The following is a 19,558-nucleotide window of genomic DNA, read 5'->3' as shown; positions in this document are numbered from 1 at the left end:
GAAGTCATTTCTATTATAGGGGCAATACTGGCTTTTGATGCCAAGGGTGTACTTCTTTCACAGTACACCATTACATCTACTGATATTCTTTCACAGTACACCATTACATCTACTGATATTCTTTCACAGTACACCATTACATCTACTGATGTTTTGTTAAATAAATGGTTAAAATGCAATGTTTTCTTGTATTCTTATCAAGTATATCACCTTTTTCCGTAAGCACTGTTTGAATAATGATCCAATGTTTGTCCATATACAGTATGTTGAAAAGATCAACAATTTTCATGAGGTGTACTTAATTTTTCTCATGACTGTAGTTAATCTCTTAGTTTAGCTGTGGTCACCTGGGAATTTTTTATTGCCATCTTCTCCTAAAAACTCCATATATCTGAGGCTCAGAAGATATCTAGATGACTTCCATATTACTCTAGTAAATATCACTTCATATAGTCCATCCTTAAAAGATAACTTGTGATTGCTTGCACTGGATTTTTGCTCTTTTAACATTTTCTTATGCACCTTCTGATTATATTTGCCTGACAATGAGTGTTGGCTCTTTTTATGAAATCATCTCATCCAATAACTAACATAATAATGCTAAAAACAGTACCTCCAGCTCCTTTCCAGAAAGCTCTTGCTCCTTCTTCATGAAGGATTTTCTTAAAGCAGTCAGTAACACCAGAATATGTAGTTTGGCCGGCTCGTGCTGCCACTTGCAGTCTTGTCTTGATGACATCAGCAGGGGTTACTAAGGACGCTGCGGGTACACCTTTAAAAAGACAAGTGATATACACATAAGTACTCATACTTATCTTCGCAGGAAAAAAAAAAATCAAATGCATCAGATAATTAAATTGTTCAGACTGTGGTAACTCTTCTCAGAATTCAATGGAAATGTTCTAGAGTAGAATGTGCTATTTTGAGATCCATGGAGTATAATAAAATGTGCCTAAAGCTCATTGAATGTTTCTCGAGTTTGCGTTGTACAGGAACACTTAGTACAAGAATGGGTGACTGAGCCAAGAGGGGGCTGTTTAATTCAAAAGGCAAAAATTATTCAACATCCTATAACCATTTACAAAACTTTGGATATTTCACAAAAGCAGAACAATTTTGCTCTTGAAAACCCACAAGTTGTTCTAGTTGGTAATAAATCAGAAAATCTGTCCACCAGCAATTTATCAGTTTTCCCAGTTCTGCTCACATAGGACTAGAAGTTCACTGGAACCAGTATAATGTAAGTTGTTTATAGGGTTTAAAGAATTGGGTAAGACTTTTGCCTAGAAAAAAATAGCCAACTACAAAGCCAACTTTTATCTCCTCATCTTGGGAAACCGGGAACATAAAAAAAAAAAAAAAAAAGAAGAGCTTCTCAGGATTGACACAGCAACACCATTAAAATAAATCTACTTACAGGAATTACAGTATGTAGCTTTTTTGCCCAAACCCTATTCCAATCATACCTAAACAACTTTCAAGGTAAAATTTGGGCCCTTATCCAGTAGAAAATCCTTTTCCGAAATCTTGGATCATTCCAGATGCAGAAGGCTTGGGAGTATCACATCCAAAGTAATGCAAAGTCCAACTTTTCATAATTCTTTATTGTGTTACATGTTACAACCCTTTATTGTGTTACATGTTACAACCCTAGAATTTTGTAACACAACAGCATTTACTGTACCATTGTGCCAAACCCAGTAGCAATTTATGTTTACCCATCTGCAATCTACTTACCATATACCAAGTCCGAAAAATCCACAGTCCCCAAATCTGACATTTTGACATTTTACACAATAGATTAAGATGTGCACCTACTGGTCCAACACAGATCAGGGGACAGTATCAATGCTAGATAACCTTTTAGAACGTTAGGATGGCTCTGTCCCACACAGATTTATGTTCTAGAATAAGAAGACTTAAATTTTATTTTAACTTTAAACCACTTTGAAAAAGGTAGGAAAATGTGCAGACCAGGCATTCGTACTTTGTACATTGATAAGCTGGGAGAACCAAGAATCACAGCACATTATAGGTTGCTGTAGCCAATCAAAGGCAAACTAGAGCTTAGAGGAAAAAGTTTATTTACTTAAAAAGCAGCTTACAGAAACACTGTTATTCCTGCAAAAAGTTAACACATACACAACAATGTAGTACAGTAATAATACTTACCATTAGAAAAAACTTGAAAAATATTGGTGTTAAGCACCAACAATCCCGCGCAGTGGAAAAAATATTAATAAGTAATATGTGATTAAGGTTTTTTCAAAAGGCAAGAAACAAAATTGCAAAAATTATGGAGCCCCAGCGTGACCGCATGAACACGTAAGATATGAAAATTATATAATAAAATATAATGGCTGTGCTCAACCTATTTATTAAATTGTGTGATATAAGTGAATATAATAAGGAGTAGTATAAACTAGCAAACCCAAATATTAGGTATCAAATGCTATGAAATGATTAAATAGCATTAAATAGATTATGTGATTTAAATAAATGTAGTGACAAATATCATTAAATGAATTAGCAGAAACCCAAGTGATTGGTGTCAATTGCTAAAAATAAGTGCAAAAGCTCTCATAAATTAAATGTGCACATACATATATTAATAAACAAATACATGTAAAATAAATTAAATATTAATACAATCAAGTGCAAGGTGACTAGTAAATGAATAAGTAAACAAGAAGTCCCAACAATAGAGGTTAATAAACCACTGAAAACAGTCCAAATAACACAAGCCTTTATCACAGATATATGACAGGGTTGATAGTCAATTCTCACTGTATTCATCCAACTGACTCTATATCATCCGCCTTGGAGTGTTATCCAGGATACAAAGCTCCCATAAATTATGCAGAGATTACAAAAAAGAACTCCATGGTGAAGTATATCGGTACAACATAAATCTATTATGAGAATAAAACTTACAATGTTGATTCTTGGTTCAGAGCGGATAAAAGACAAGGAATACCGAATGCCAGGTAAACGTCGCTTCCGCGTTCCGGTTTGCGTTCCACCCGGAGCCAGAAATGACGTGGCAACGTGATGCGGTCAGACGTCCCGACGCGTTTCGTCAGCGCTCAGCTGACGTTATCAAGGGTCCTCAACCCGGTCATATATCTGTGATAAAGGCTTATACTGACCCACTATAATTTAGGAGTCTACCATTTCTGGTAAGCAGTTTGACACACCGGGTGGTCCTGCTATTTGGTGGAGGTGTTGCTATCAGAAGAAGCACTATTATAGGATCCCTCAGTCATTCCATATATATTTGGATGGTGTTATTTGGACTGTTTTCAGTGGTTCATTAACCTCTATTGTTGGGACTTCTTGTTTGCTTATTCATTTACTAGTCACCTTGCACTTTATTGTATTAATATTTAATTTATTTTACATTTATTTGTTTATTAATATATGTATTATTATACAGGATTTATATAGCACCAACAGTTTGCGCAGCGCTTTACAGTGTAGGGGAAGACAATACAGTTACAGTACAATTCAATACAGGAGGAATCAGAGGGCCCTGCTCGTTAGAGCTTATGTATGTGCACATTTAATTTATGAGAGCTATTGCACTTATTTTTAGTAATTGACACCAATCACTTGGGTTTCTGCTAATTAATTTAATAATATTTGTCACTACATTTATTTATATCACATAATCTATTTAATGCTATTTAATCAATTCATAGCATTTGATACCTAATATTTGGGTTTGCTAGTTTATACTACTCGTTATTATATTCACTTATATCACACAATTTAATTAATAGGTTGAGCGCAGCCATTATATTTTATTATATAATTTTTCATATTAGAAAAAAACTTGACTGCAACTTTTGCCTTTTTGCAGAGCTAGGGGAAGTGTAAGAATCTCACTGTTGCCAAGTTTGGCCCCCTCCTTGCTGGTAAGTCACTATCTTTGCAAGGACACACTAGTGTTATAGCAGATAGGGAAGCACATCGGGCAAACCCAGACAACCATCACACTGGGAACTGTCAGATGCCGAAGATTCTCCTTGGAGTCTACCTAGTGTATACTATATTGCTGTATGTATTTTAACTTTTTGCAAGCATAATAGTGTCTTTTTAAAGCATTTCCAACCGGATAATGAAGGAACCCATCATAATATGGATTGGTTTCTCTCATTATCATTTTGATTCTGTTGATGGTTTGGATGTCTGACTAGAAGCTATCCCAATACAATTTTACAGTAGATCGATTTTCTGTGTCATGGAGAATTAAAAGGGAATCTAAAATCTATTTAACCCAAGGACACTGGAATAAAGTCTGGAACATTGTGGTTAGAACCTATACCAACACTGATCTTATGAAGGTGGGACAAAAGTACTTATTGGTGGTATATGATCCTAAAACTGCAATACTGACCTCTTCTGTATAGCCTAATCGCTTTTTGGGATGAAAAGAAGAAACAAATGCTATACTATTTTTGGTGATCAAAAGTAACCATTTTAGTTTGGTCTTCATCACACTACTTCTGCATGTCCCTAGGAACATTTAGGCCTATGGCATGGTTCACACTATCGCAGGTCTGCAGGACAGGTTTGTGCAGGCACAGCAGCCCATTCATTTGAATGGGCAGCTGGCCTGCGTATTATGCAGGACAATGGGGTTGATTTACTAAAGGTAAATAGTCTGTGCACTGCAAGTGCAGTTGCTCTAGTTCTGAGGGGTACAAAATAAAAAGCTTCATTTTTGCTTGAACGTGATTGGATAGAAATCAGCAGAGCTTCCCCACAGATCTAGAGCAACTGCACTTCTATTGAACAGTATATTTGTCTTTAGTAAATCAACCCCTATATCTTGCTCCTCTGTGAACATTAGAAAATGTATTACATTTTGTATTCCTCAGTTAAATAAGCCAGATGCTGACATAGGTCAACTTTTAATTTTCACTAAACAAAAACTATCCTGTATAATAATAATAACTAAAGAACTATTAACAAGAACCACAGACAAAGAACAATTATAAAAATGTATGAGGACCTTCCCAAATACAGTTCCTGCAATCAAGAAAAAGAACTTGTTATCAGCCAACCTCTCCACCTCTCTCACTCTCCATCTTTCTTTTATGCCCAGACTTTTTTTTCTCTTACCTCCTTTTTCTATCATTCAGTCGTACATTTTTATTTCTTTTCATTGCCTTAATTATAGCTACAATGCAGGTTTATGCTTTCACCTCTTTTAAACAACATAGCACTTTCAGAAGACAGCAATTTATCGACCAAAGCAAACCTATTTCGTGGTTTGCTTACACTTAAATTGGCTTGTATACTTAATGTTGAATGAACAAACAGAACAAACAGCACCATACAATTGTTTGTCTCTATAAATTATTTTGCGTTTACTTTCAACAGAAACAATGACAATCAAAACTTTGTAGTAAAAAGTTGCTGTATGACATCTGTGTTTAATAAAAATATAAGAAGGACTCTTGTGCTCTGTATGTGTCTTACAATAGTCAGCATTTTAATAACCTTTTCTGTGTTGTGAAGATTAACAGTTTAAAATGGGTTTTCTTGCAGCTCTAAAAATGTCTCCAATTAAGTGAATTTACAATATCAATTATTCAATATTTCAACATTTTGTTTAAACGGATACCAGCCTAATCCAGGAAACACCAGGGCTAGTATGTTTTAAATTGTGGGAGGAAAATAAATACCATCTCAATGGGAAGTGAATTCAGGGCCCCCGGTGTAAATAGGCAAAAGAAGCACCAAAAGCCTAGACCAGTGATGGCGAACCTTGGCTCCCCAGATGTTTTGGAACTACATTTCTCATGATTCTCAACTACACTGCAGAGTGCATGAGCATGGTGGGAAATGTAGTTCAAAAACATCTGGGGTGCAAAGGTTCACCATCACTGGCCTAGACCATGCTGCCTCACAGTATACCTGATAGTAATTAATTTTTTAAAGCACTTTTCTTAATTATGTTCTACTTGCTGTGCAGAGCCCCCATTGCCACTTCTAACATAAATGTTACAACTATCACAAATTATTAGTAAGGTCCCGTTCACCCTAAGCGATTTGAAATTGTGGGCAAAATCAGAGTGACTTTGCCCACGATTCCAAATTGCACTAAAATTGAGGCAAAATGTGTTTAGGTGCCATTCATCCTTGAAGTGGAACTTTACTTAAAACAACTTGATAAAAAAAGAATACTCTTTAGCAAGGAACATACATTCCACATTAATAATATGCTACCAAAATGAGTGTGTGCTGTCAATTCCCTCCAGCATTGTTACCGTTTCATTTTGCTTGGAGGCTGCCATTTTGCTGAAGCCCAGAGCCCATGAACAGCAGAAAATCTTTAGGCTGTCAGCAGATCATCCTCTACAGATACGTGCCTAAAAGTGTATCACTGGATTTTAAACAGTATAGGTACTTATCTTTAGGGTTTTTTTGGGCTTTTTTTCTGGGAGGCTTTTTTCAGGCGTTTTTTTGGGCATTTTTAGGCGTTTTTTGCAGGTGTTTGGAGGCAGGCATTGACATTTAACAAAAACGCTTGTAATCTGCTAAAAAAAGAAGCTCATGTACTTTTTTGAGCTTCAGGCGTTTTGCTTCAGGCGACAAAACGCTCAGATGTGAAAGGGAGCCATTAAAATGAATGGGACTTTGCTTGTTGGGTGTATTGAGACTTCAGAGATGAGCATTTTACGAGCTGAAATACACTCAGGTGTGAACAGGGCTTAATATTTTACATAGTTATACCTGCAAAAGGGGCCAGCCTGAAGTGATTTAGCAGGACTTCACTTTCTGACTAAAATTCCACTTTAATAGCACCCTTATTGTGGTGTCATTTTGCTGCCATTATCCTGCAAGAATCCTGCACCCGGCTTAGGGCCAAAATTTGGTCTCTGAGCTTCTTTGTCGCAAAACAAACGCACATAGGGCAGCCCATTCAAATGAATGGGCTGCCCTATGCACAAAATGTGGAAATGCATATAAAAAAATAAATCACTATGTGTGTTCCTGCTACGCGAAATGTGAATGTGGCCTAAGACCTCATCTGGAATACGCAGTTTTGGGCACCAGTTCACAAAAATGATATCAGAGAAGTGGAGAAAGTGCAGAGAAGGGCAACCAAACTGATAAGAGGCATGGAGGAGCTCAGCTATGAGATAGGATTAGCGGAACTGTATTTGTTCTCTCTTAAAAAGAACAGATAAATGGGGATGTGATCACCATGTATAAATACATAGGTGAAATTTTAAACAGGAAATGAGTTTGGTGCTGCTCTGTGCATGTCTCTATAGTGTTAGAACCAACCAATCGTGATAGAACCAAAATAAAAATAATATACTGTATATATATATAGATCTAAAAATATAGTGCAGGTAAATAAACACAGTGTATCAAAATTCACATACCATGTCTCATAATGGAAAATAGTGCAAAAAATAAAAATGAGAAATATTGAAAGTGCTAGTGCCAAGTAAAAGTGTGAAATATCAAACCTATTAGACTTGAAACATCATTAAATCAATATAGCAACAATTTATATGAAAGTGACCAAAGCTGATATAAAGTGATCAGTATTCTAAATGGAAAGTTTTTAAATAGTAAGCGATAGTGCTTCCAATAGCTCAGCATTCCAAGCGTCATGGGTCAGCACTCTAAGTCCTTATAGTAGTGCTGCTACAAAAATGATGTTTGGTGGTGCTGCAGCAAAAGGGAGTTTCACAGTATCATACAATGTGCCCGGTGTTTCCCCTCTTGTTGCTTCTCTCACCAGAAATCTCTCCCCTCAAAGGGGTAACCACCATTTACAGCTCCACCTGGCTGTTCATGGATATCCAGGACCTGCCCTGGGACGTTTCTCCTCTAATGTTACTTCCAATCCCCAGCAATCTTTGTATTAGGATTTCTGTTTGCTCCTCATAATCTTTATCATTCCTCCGGATCCTCATAAGCTGCCCAGCAGATAAAAAAGGAGGACTGGTTATCCTCAGGCAGGCATGTAATGTACCTCAGGCAATGAGCAGTCAGGAGTCTCAGGACAGGACACCACATGGCAGCTCTTTCTCACAGAACCATCGGCTCTGTTACCAGTGCAGGTAAAAAGATTAGAAAGCGCAGCGCGCTTCGCTCATGCGCAGTAGGGAACCGGCTGTAAAATGGTAAGGCTTCACTACTGGTTTCCCTTATGACGAATGGAGGTGGCGGCAGCACCCGACAGCCAATCCGAAAATAGGCTGGGTGCCGACATCGAGGGATCCCAGGACAGGTAAGTGTCTAAATATTAAAAGTCAGCAGCTACAGTATTTGTAGCTTCTGACTTTCATTTATTTTTTTTTTTGCCCAGGCGGAACTCAGGGATAAAGCTTGCTCCCATGATGGTGAATGCGACTAGTTGGGTGTGTCTTAGCTACATCCTAGCAACAAGGCAGGATGGGGAAATGCAATCGCTGGGAGTTTTTCAGTTAAGCTGTATGAGGTATGTAAAATGACCTACGCCTATAGCAAGGCATTATTCAACTATAGTCAAAGCTGCAGTTTGTTTTTATCCACAGATGCACAGGCAGTTTTTTTGGTAAAGGTGAACTATGCCTTTAAAGTCATTAACCACTTGCCTTCTGTGCACTTAAACACCCTTCCCATCCAGGCCAATTTTCAGCTTTCAGCGCTGTCACACTTTGACTGACAATTGCGCGGTCATGCTACACTGTACCCATATGAACTTTTTATCATTTTTTTCACACAAATAGAGCTTTCTTTTGGTGGTATTTAATCATCTCTGGGTTTTTTATTTTTTACAAAAAAAAAGAATAAAGACAGAAAATTTTGAAAAAAAAAAAAGTTTTTCTTATTTTCTGCGAGTAAATTTTGAAAATAAATTTTTCTCCTTCAATGATGTGCGCTGATGAGGCGGCACTGATGGGCACTGATAGGCTGCACTGATGGGCACTGATGAGGTGGCACTTATGGGCACTGATGAGGTGGCACTTATGGGCACTGATGAGGTGGCACTTATGGGCACTGATGAGGAGGTACTAATATGCCGCACTGATGAGCACTGATAGGTGGCATTGATAGGCGGCACTGATAGGCGGCACTGATAGGCGGCACTGATGAGCACTGATAGGCGGCACTGCTGGGCACTGAGAGGTGGCACTGAGAGGTGGCACTGCTGGGCACTGACGGGCGGCACTGATGGGCACTGATAGGCGGCACTGATGGGCACTGGTGGATGGCACTGATGGGCACTGGCGGGTGGCACTGATGAGCACTGCTGGGCGGCACTGATGAGCACTGATGGGCAGCACCATCAGTGCCCACACTCAGTGCCCATAGTGCTGCCAGTCAGTGCTCATCAGTGCCTAGATGAGCAGGCACTGATGGGCACTGACTGGCAGCACTATGGGCACTGATTGTGGGCATTGATGGGGGGCACTGAGGCGGGCACTGTGGGCACTGATGGGGGGGCAATGTGTATGTTTTTTTACCTTTAGTAATCAGGGCACTGGTGATCAGTGCCCTGATTACATTTCTCTGTGTCCCCAGCGGCTGTCGGCTCCCCCTCCTTCCTCACACTGCAGGCTCTGTGTGAGGAAGGAGCGCCGGCGATGAGAGATGATCTCATATGTTTACATATGAGATCATCTCTCATTGGACGGCTTGATCACGTGGTGAATGGCCGCTGTGATTGGCCATTCACCACGATCTGTGATCGGCCGTGTCCAAGGGACACGGCCGACACAGATTCTCCCCGATGCGCGCTCAAGGGAGCGCGCGGGGAGAGTCTTTCTGGGAGGCCGTTTAAAAACGGCCTCCCGAAAATTCAAGTCCGCGCTGCAGCCGTATATAGGCTGTAGCGCGGATGTCAGGCGGTTAAAGACGACAAGTGGGACTCTTTACGTCTAGAGGAACAGAGATTTAACAGATGGAAAGGCTTCTTCACAGTAAGAGCTGTGAAAAAATGGACTCCCTCAAGTTCTGGTTAGCTCAGTAGATTTAAAAAAAGAGCTAGATGCATTCCTAAATACACAAAATATACGTAACTGTTCATGAACATAAAGTATTAACACCAGAGATTGCTGAACCAGGGAATATCTGATTGCTTTCTGGAGGATCAGGGAGGGGTTTAGTTTTCGCCTGCTAAAGCAAATCTGCTTTATAGGAAGTTTTTTTTTTTTTGCTTTCCTCTGGATCATCTGTGAGTGTATGGGAGGGTTTCTATTTACCGGTATTTATTTTCTTTTACAAAAGTTTTATTGTATAGCAAACATAGGTATACAACAAGTCCATACGAATTAATACAATGAAAAAATGGAACATATAAGCAAGAAACATAATGATAGGGAAGCACAACAGTACATAAGATATTATGGATAGGTGTCTATTTATTTATTTTCTATTGGAACTAGATGAGCTTATGTCAACCTGACTATGTAACTATAAGGAGTATCTTTATGGTCATTAGTTCACAATATAAAAAATTTCAGGGATACTTTTTACTGTAATATACAGTACACATAAAGAGGAACACCTTCAATTCTAAATAAATTAAAGCTGCCAATAAATCCCTTCACTTACAATATTAATAAAACAGCTTGGTTAAACTAGATGGGCTTGTATCAACCTGACTATGTACCTATAGGAGTATCCTCTTCGTCATTAGTTCACATTTTAAAAAAATTCTGAGATATATTTTACTGTATTATAACATAAAAAGACCTTCAATCTAAAAAAAAAAATCTGAGCTGCTAAAAAATCTTTTCACTTACAATATTGATACAACAGCTCAAAGAAAAGGCAAAAGCTTAAATGCCATTTAAAAAAAAAAAAAAAAAAATATTCAGAATAGTTTATGGTTCAATCAGTACTGAGAAAAGGGTTTATTTTTACAAAGGTTTAGCCCCCAGCTGCTGACAAATGTACTAATCTGGCACGCTCTTCAGTGACACAATCCATGTGCCGGTAGATATAGTTCTGGGACGCCAATGACACGCTTATTACGATAGTTACACACACACACCAGGCATTAAGCAAAGTGTGCATAATGAAGACATAAATTGATTAGCACGCTTGTATCATTCACATTCAGAGGAGTTGTGAAACACTGATCTACGGTCAATCTGTAAGGAGAGATTTATGATGACGGATCCTGTTAAGTAATTCATGCGTATCCATATTCTACAGTTGTTGAAGGATTATAGATCCCACCGTGTCTTGCATCCAGATGCTAGCAGGGCATGCTGGAAATTTTAGTTCCTTAAAGTGTAAGCCATGAAAAAATCTTTATTTTCTTTATTGTACATCACGGGACAGAGAGCAGCCATATTTATTACTATCTGGGTTATATGCCACCTATAGGTTAATGGACACTGGCAACCAACAATACAGGAAGTCCCCCTCTATATAACTCCTCCCATACAGGAAGTACCTTCATAGAATGTGTCGGCAGATAAGAACCATTTGGCCCATCTAGTCTGCCCAATATATCTGAATCCTATGAATAGTCCCTGGCCCTATCTTATATGAAGGATAGCCTTATGCCTATCCCATGCATGCTTAAACTCCTTCACTGTATTTGCAGCTACCACTTCTGCAGGAAGGTTATTCCATGCATCCACTACTCTCTCAGTAAAGTAATACTTCCTCATATTACTTTTAAACCTTTGCCCCTCTAATTTAAAACTGTGTCCTCTTGTGGTAGTTTTTCTTCTTTTAAATATGCTCTCCTCCTTTACCGAGTTGATTCCCTTTATGTATTTAAAAGTTTCTATCATATCCCTTCTGTCTCTTCTTTCTTCCAAGCTATAGATGTTAAGGTCCTTTAACCTTTCCTGGTAAGTTTTTTCCTGCAATCCATGTACTAGTTTAGTAGCTCTTCTCTGAACTCTCTCTAGAGTATCTATATCCTTCTGGAGATATGGCCTCCAGTACTGCGCACAATACTCCAAGTGAGGTCTCACCAGTGTTCTGTACAGCGGCATAAGCACTTCTCTCTTTCTACTGCTTATACCTCTCCCTATACATCCAAGCATTCTGCTGGCATTTTGTGCTGCTCTATTACATTGTCTTCCCACCTTTAAGTCTTCTGAAATAATTACTCCTAAATCCCTTTCCTCAGATACTGAGGTCAGGACTGTGTCAAATATTCTATATTCTGCCCTTGGGTTTTTACGCCCCAGGTGCATTATCTTGCACTTATCCACATTAAATTTCAGTTGCCAGAGTTCTGACCATTCTTCTAGTTTTCCTAAATCCTTTTCCATTTGGCGTTTCCCTCCAGGAACATCAACCCTGTTACATATCTTTGTGTCATCAGCAAAAAGACAAACCTTACCATCGAGGCCTTTTCGTTTTTTCGCCGGTGTCTTAGAGGTGATGGTCACGTTTGCTCTCCAGATTTTTCTTTTAAAGAAGAAGAAAAAAGATTGTGTTTTAATCCCGGTAAGGATCTCTGGATCCAAGGGGATTGGTAATCAGATCCATCCGAAAGTGGAAGACTAAAAGGATGATACCTAAGGTATTGCCTTCAATGCGACCTTCTTTGGCGCTAGACCCTGGTATCCGGACCCTTGGTAAGACCAACCCCAAAGGCATTCCAGCAGGGTGCTCTACAGGTCCAAGGGAGTGGCCCCAAAAATTAAGGGGACCCGTTCCTTTATGGTCGACTAGTGACAGGACCCGTCATGATAGGTGAAGATTGGATTCTTGTTATAGACAGAATCTTGTGGCAGGAATGGTAAGTTTACTTTAACCACTTCTGGACCGGAAGGTTTTACCCCCTTAATGACCAAGCCATTTTTTGCGATTCGACACTGCGTTATTTTAACTGACAATTGCGCAGTCGTGCAGAGGTGTATCAATAAAATTGATGTCCTTATTTCCCCACAAATAGAGCTTTCTTTTGGTGGTATTTGATCACCTGTGCGATATTCATTTTTTGCGCTATAAACAAAAATAGAGCAACAATTTTGAAGAAAAAAGAAACAATATTTTTTCCTTTCTGCAATATAAAATCCCCCCCCCCCCAAAAAAAATATAAAAATCAAATTTTTTAACCATTTTAGGTCAATTTGTATTGTGCCACATATTTTTGGTAAAAAAAATCCCAATAAGCATGCATTGATTTGTTTGCGCAAACGTTCTCACATCTACAAACTAGGGGAAAGATTTATGTCATTTTTTTTTTCCTACTAGTAATGGCGGCGATCTGTGATTTTTAGCGGGGACTGCAACATTGCGGCGGACAGATCGGACCCCTAACTGAAATTTTTGACACTTTTGGGGGGACCAGTGATATTACTACAGTAATCAGTGCCAAAAATATGCACTATTACTGTAGTAATTACACTGGCAGGGAAGGGGTTAACACTAGGGGTGATCAAAGGGTTAAATGTGAGCCTAGGGGGTGTTTTCTAACTGGGATGGGCTTGTGGAATCAACACAGAAGATTTACACAGATTTACATCAGCAGACCACCGTTCTCTCTCCACAGGGAATGATCGTGGGTGCCCGGCGGAAATCACGGCCACCGGCCCCGTGCATCACTGTGCCACCGGCTCCTGTGGCGAATGGGGACGGGCGCACGCCCCCAGGATCGCTCACGCAAACCGATGTACAGGTACGGCAATTCGCGGGAACCTGCGACCTGCGGCTGGTCGGCAAGTGATTAAATTATGTTGCACTGTTACCTTCTGATTTCACAGATGCCAGGTGCCATGTTTCATGTCTCCACTAGGAGCAGTGTATGTATTTACTGTGACAAGAGTACCTTGGATGCCTTACAGTCTGCTCCTAAAAACCTGATGCTTGGTGCGCAGGAACAGGCACCGACAGGTTCTGTTACCTGATGCATCCCGCCTGCGCATTCACTCCCCTCTGTGGCTCTAGGTCAGAAGCATGGCAAAGTCAGCGTTGCTTGAGCTAAAAGTTAGTACCTCAAGTTTATTCTTGCATACAGCAATGTCCTCACGTAAGAGGAGTTGGCGGGGGGGGGGGGGGAGTCACAGCAGGAAGGGGCACAAGTGTGCGGCCATCAGAATTGGAAGATCCTAGTCGTGCTTCCCCTGTGTTTACCTCCCCTGAGAAGCCAGCGACTGGCCAATCTGAACCATTACGGTTGTCAGGCATAGTAGCCACATCTACTGCTTCTGTCTCAGCCTATGTCACTAAGGATGACTTTGCATTGGCTTTAGATGGCCTTGAGGGTAAAACTGCTGGCATGATTGCTTCAGCGTTACAAGAAGGGAGGAAACGTGATGAGTACCCCTCATCTGAGCCCCCCCCCCCCCCCGTTTTAGTTCAGGATTGGGCAGAGGATGTTGAAGAAGTAGCTGTAAATGGCTTAGAAGAAGGCCAAGCAGAGGATTCCACTTCTGGGAAGTCGGGGTCTGAGGAGCCATTCTTGGCATCTCAATCCCAGAGATTATTAATTCAGTCTCTCACTAAAATGGTCTGGTCTGGATTTAAATTACCTTTCTTAGAGATTTCTGAAGTCTCTTTTTTCTTATTTAGCTCATTATGCCCTCTTCAAAATCCTCTGACTTTTCCCTTCAATCCACTTTAGAGCAGATCGTATATGCTGATTGGGATCATCCTGATAGGATCATTTTTATTCCTCCCAAAAGATTTTCTTTGTTGTATCCTATGGAGGAAAAGTTCACAGGAAAATGGAGTGTACCTACAGTGGATGCTGCTATTTTTTCCGTAAACAGAAATGTAACTTGTCCTGTAGATAATGCCCAGGTTTTTAAAGATCCAGCTGATAAGAATTTGGAATCTTTACTAAAAGCTTTCTTTGCTATTGCTGGGTCTGCAATACAATCGGCAGTGGCGGCTATAGGAGTTTGTAGGTTTTTGAAAGACCATATTAAACAAGTATCCAGAACTGTTCCTTCTCAAGGAGAGTCTGTTGAAGATTTGGCAGATCTACCTAGAGCTTTGTGTTTTGCAGTAGATGCTCTTAAGGACTCAATACAGCAAATGTCACGGTTTGCTCTTTTGTCAGTTCATATGCACAGAATCCTGTAGCTAAAAAGCTGGTCTGTGGAATTACCGTGTAAAAATATTGCTGGCTGGTTTTCCCTTTCATGGGGAGAGCCTATTTGGTGATGATCTGGATAAATATATCTAAAAGATTTCAGCGGGGGAAGAATGTGCTGCTACCAGTTAAAAGGAGAAGTAAACATCCTTCTTTTAGGTATCTAAAAATCATATTCCCAGTACTTCTAATCCCAGGCAGTTTTGACGGCCTCAGCCATCTGGATCTAGAGCCAAGCCTTCAGGGCAAGGGCAGAAGAAACCCTGGACCCAGAAACCTACCAAGCCTAGCTCTAAATCTACCTTGTGAAGGGATGCCCCCACTCAGTCAGGAGGAGGAAGGCTGCTACAGTTCTTGGAGGCCTAGGTGGAAATGATTCAGGATAACTGGGTTATTTCCACAATCGCGCAGGGGTACAAACTAGAATTTTGGGTTCTGCAGATCCTTTAAAAAGAAGATCCTGCTTTCTGGCACTGGACCATCTAAGGTCTCAAGCAGTGATTACAGAGGTTCCAGACGACGAGAAATTCAGGGGTTTTTACTCAAACCTTTTCATATTCCCCAAGCCAAACGGAGACGTGAGACCTATTCTGAATCTCAAAGCTCTGAACCAGTTTTTAAACATTTGCACATTCCAAATCGAGTCAATTCGCTTAGTCATTGTCTCTCCGCAAGGAGGAGAATTTCTAGCATCCATAGACATCAAGGATGCATACCTTCATGGGCCTATCTTTCAGGCCCATCAAAAGTTTTTGTGCTTTGCAGTGGAAGACCATCATTTTCAGTTCATGGCTTTGCCCTTCGGGCTAGCCATGACTCCACGAGTGTTCACATAATCCCTAGCTCCAGTATTGGCTATTCTAAGGTCTCAAAGTATGGCAGTGGTAGGATACCTGGACGATCTATTTCTTATAGACCGGTCGGCGTCTACTCTAAACCAGAATGTGTTCCAGACAGTTCAGTTCTTAGAATGTCTGGGTTGGATTCTGAACTTGGCAAAGTCAGCATTGCAGCCAGTTCAGAGTCTGGAGTATCTGGGTTTCTTTGTGGACACGGTACAGGAAAAAGTATTTTTCTGCCAAGAAAGGTCATAGTCCTGAAGGATCTGGTTTGGATCGTAAGAGGGAAGAAGTATCCTTCTGTACGTCTTTGCATGAGCTTACTAGGGAAGATGGTGTCCTCATTCAAAGCAGTTCCTTATGCTCAATTCCATGCCAGACCTTTACAGAACAACATTCTGTCAGCCAGGAGCAAAAAGATCCAGGCCCTAGATTGTTGCATATCTCTAGTACCGAGGGTATATCAGAGTCTAAGATGGTGGTTGGTAGCCAGGAATTTGGAGAGCGGTAAATCCTTTCTTCCAGTAGTCTGGAACTTGGGGACTACAGATGCCAGTCTCTCCGGCTGGGGAGCAGTTCTGGAGGAAGCCACTGTCCAATGGAAATGGTCCTTGTTTTAAAGGAGTTTCTCCATCAATATTCTGGAAATCTGAGAATTAAGGTACTGGACACCCAGACTTCGGGGATACCGGGTATAATCCAACAATGCCATGGCTGTGTCCTATATAAACCATCAGGGGAGCACCAAGAGTCAGTCAGCCCAGAAGGAGGTGGGTCACATCCTATCCTGGGCGGAGAAAGTCACCAGCAGATGTTTCCGGGGGAATGGTCCTTACATCCCGAGATCTTTACATTAATTTGTCAAAACTGGGGGGTCCTGGATGTAGATCTGTTGGCATCCAGGTTCAACAAGTTGAAAAAATTTGTGTCCAGGACCAGTAATCCACTCGCAGTCAGAGTGCATGCCTTGGTGACTCCCTGGGAGCAGTTCTCTCTTATCTATGCCTTTACTCCGGTTCAGCTGCTGCCACGACTTCTGCGCAGGATTCGGCAAGAGAGGAAACCAGTAATCCTGGTGGCTCCAGCCTGGCCCAGGAGGATTTGGTACGTGCAAATCCTAAGGTTAGCGGTGGGAAGGCCTTGGGTTCTCCCACTGCGTCCGGACCTGCTCCCGCAGGGTCCGGTATTCCACTCTGCTTTACAGTCTCTAAATTTGACAGCTTGGCTATTGAAGCCTGCATTTTGAGGGAGTGGGAATATTTGGCCCTGCAGTCTCTACCGTGATAAACGCTAGGAAACCTCTAGGGGCATTTATTTCAGAGTTTGGAAGGCCTACATTTCTTGGTGTGAGGCCAAAAAGTAGCATCCCCGTAAATATATCATCAGGAGAATTCTAGCCTTCTTGCAAGTAGGGGTAGATATGAAACTAGCCTTAGGCACTATTAAAGGTCAAATTTCAGCCTTATCAGTCCTTTTCCAAAGACCAATTGCTTTACATTCCTTAGTCTGAGCCTTTATTCAAGGGGTGCTACATATGCTTTCGCCAGTGTGGCCACCATTGTGTCCTTTGGATTTAAATGTGGTTCTGGCAGTTCTACAGAAACAGTCTTTTGAGCCCATTCGGTATATTCCTCTGGTTTTTTGGACCAGAAAGTTAGTCTTTTTGGTTCCAATAACTTCAGCTAGAAGAGTATCAGATATATGTATATTTATATATATATATATATATATATATATATATAATATATTTATAATTTATTTATTTTTTAAAAAAGCATTTATAACAATTCAATCTGTTACAAAAATCATATATAAACAGTGCTTATAAACTTTACCATCTTTGTGCCCCCATGCCCCACCCCCATCCCTCCTAAAAAAAAAAAAAAAATCCAAGCGTATAGTTTAAAAGGGAAAGTTCCACCTTTTCTGGTAATGGCACACTCTTCCAGAAAAGTATGTGCCTCTTGGGCAGTTCGCCATCAAGTTTCTATGGCTCAGATTTGCAGGGCTACTACTTGATCTTCAGTACATACGTTCACTAGATTATATCAAGTGGATGTGAGGACCCGGTAGGATTCTGCATTTGGCTCACAGTTTGCTGCAGGCAGCTATGTTGATTTTTTGATGGCGGTTTTTTCATATAGTGTCCCTCAATTGCATTGCTTTGTGACGTCCCAGATAGTAATGAATATGGCTGCTCTGTGTCCCGTGACGTACAATAAAGAAAAACAGATTTTTCCTACAACTTACCTGTAAATTCCTGTCCTTGGAGTACATCATGGGACACAGAGGTCCCTCCCCTTTTGTCCGGGATATTTATTGCTTGCTACAAAACTGAGGTACTTCCTGTATGGGGGGGGGGTTATAGAGGGGGACTTCCTGTCTTGTTGGTTGCCAGTGTCCATTCACCTATAGGTGGCATATAACCCAGATAGCAATGAATATGGCTGCTCTGTGTCCCATGATGTACTCAAAGAAAAGGATTTTACAGGTAAGCTGTAGGAAAAATCTTTTTATTTTTTTTAATAGAATGAGGGGGGAATATAATTCCTTTTTTTTCTCAGAGAATGCATTGAAGTAAAAAAAAAAAAGTAATTACCTTTACAACAATTTTAGGATAAGGCTGCAATGCATGCAGTCCCACATAGGATCCCCATAGAAAAAGCTTTCATAGAATATTTATCACTTAGTTTACAGTGAAATGAAATAGGCAGATTATAGGACAGTACATCCAGAATAGCAGACTGAATGTGCTATTGCATGGAGTTACACTTTAACTAAAACTGAAGAAGCCTTCGGTTTGTACTGCTGAAGGGCATATGAATAGATGACTTTGCAGAGGAGAATTACAATGCCACCTCTATGGCCAGTCAACAGGAAGCAGAGCCGCAGCATCCTGCCAAGAGCGTGGCCCCGAGCATGAGGTGGCTTTTGCCCTGCTGTGCCCAGGAGTCAGGATGTTTCAGGACACGAGCACAATGTGGTTTATATGAGAGGACAGACTGTCGTCTGCACCACCTATTTCCCTTCAGCCTCCTCATATATGTCACTTAGATTCCTGGAAAACACTGCCTGACATATGGCAGGAGGATGACACATAAAATAATTTCATTTTCCACAAGCCATGAAGGAGATTCTTTTATATCAGAGACGAAAGGGGACGCCAATACATTTAGAACAGAAGGCACATATAGCCAAGTCTTCAGTATAGGGACTATTCTACATTCTTCTACAATGTATGCGGTAAATACAATTACACAAATGTTCAGTTTGCTTCTACTGTAAGAACTCTGATAACATAATATGAAATCTTCATGAGCTAAATAAAATATATTACAACTACACTGCATCTGAGCACTGCAAACCATGAACTCTATTCAATTCATTTTTATTACTTAAAAAAAACTCACATCATCCATTCATGTCTCTATGCTTTATTTTGCTGAGAAATCCCACCCTAACATTTCTGGCTGTGGCTATTTTGAGTAAGGACAGATGATTCATGTAGCATGTATTTTCTGAAATCCATCTGCCCTTCGCTCAGGCATGCTGGAATGAGGGTGTGCTTAGCTGAGAAAACCCCTCCTCCCCTTCTGAAGATTCCTGGGATGATTGACATAATTTGCCTAGGCCTGGAAACCAGAAAGTACCTGAAGAAATGTAAAAATTAAAAATAAAATGATATAGTTTC

The 19,558-nt window shown here is 40.4% G+C and overlaps 1 protein-coding gene across 1 annotated transcript in view; it reads right to left on the bottom strand.

The window, feature by feature from the left end:
* Positions 1–19,558, bottom strand: part of SLC25A12 (solute carrier family 25 member 12) — a 236,588-nt gene that overhangs the window by 14,354 nt on the left and 202,676 nt on the right. The window contains exon 16 of the mRNA XM_082260302.1: positions 614–772. Coding sequence (XP_082116428.1) covers positions 614–772 — 159 coding nt within the window. The remainder of the gene's footprint in view (positions 1–613; positions 773–19,558) is intronic.

Source organism: Pelophylax lessonae, assembly GCF_965119305.1.
Source record: "Pelophylax lessonae genome assembly, chromosome: 6".
NCBI lineage: Eukaryota > Metazoa > Chordata > Amphibia > Anura > Ranidae > Pelophylax > Pelophylax lessonae.
This window is presented reverse-complemented; position numbering and strand designations above follow the sequence as displayed.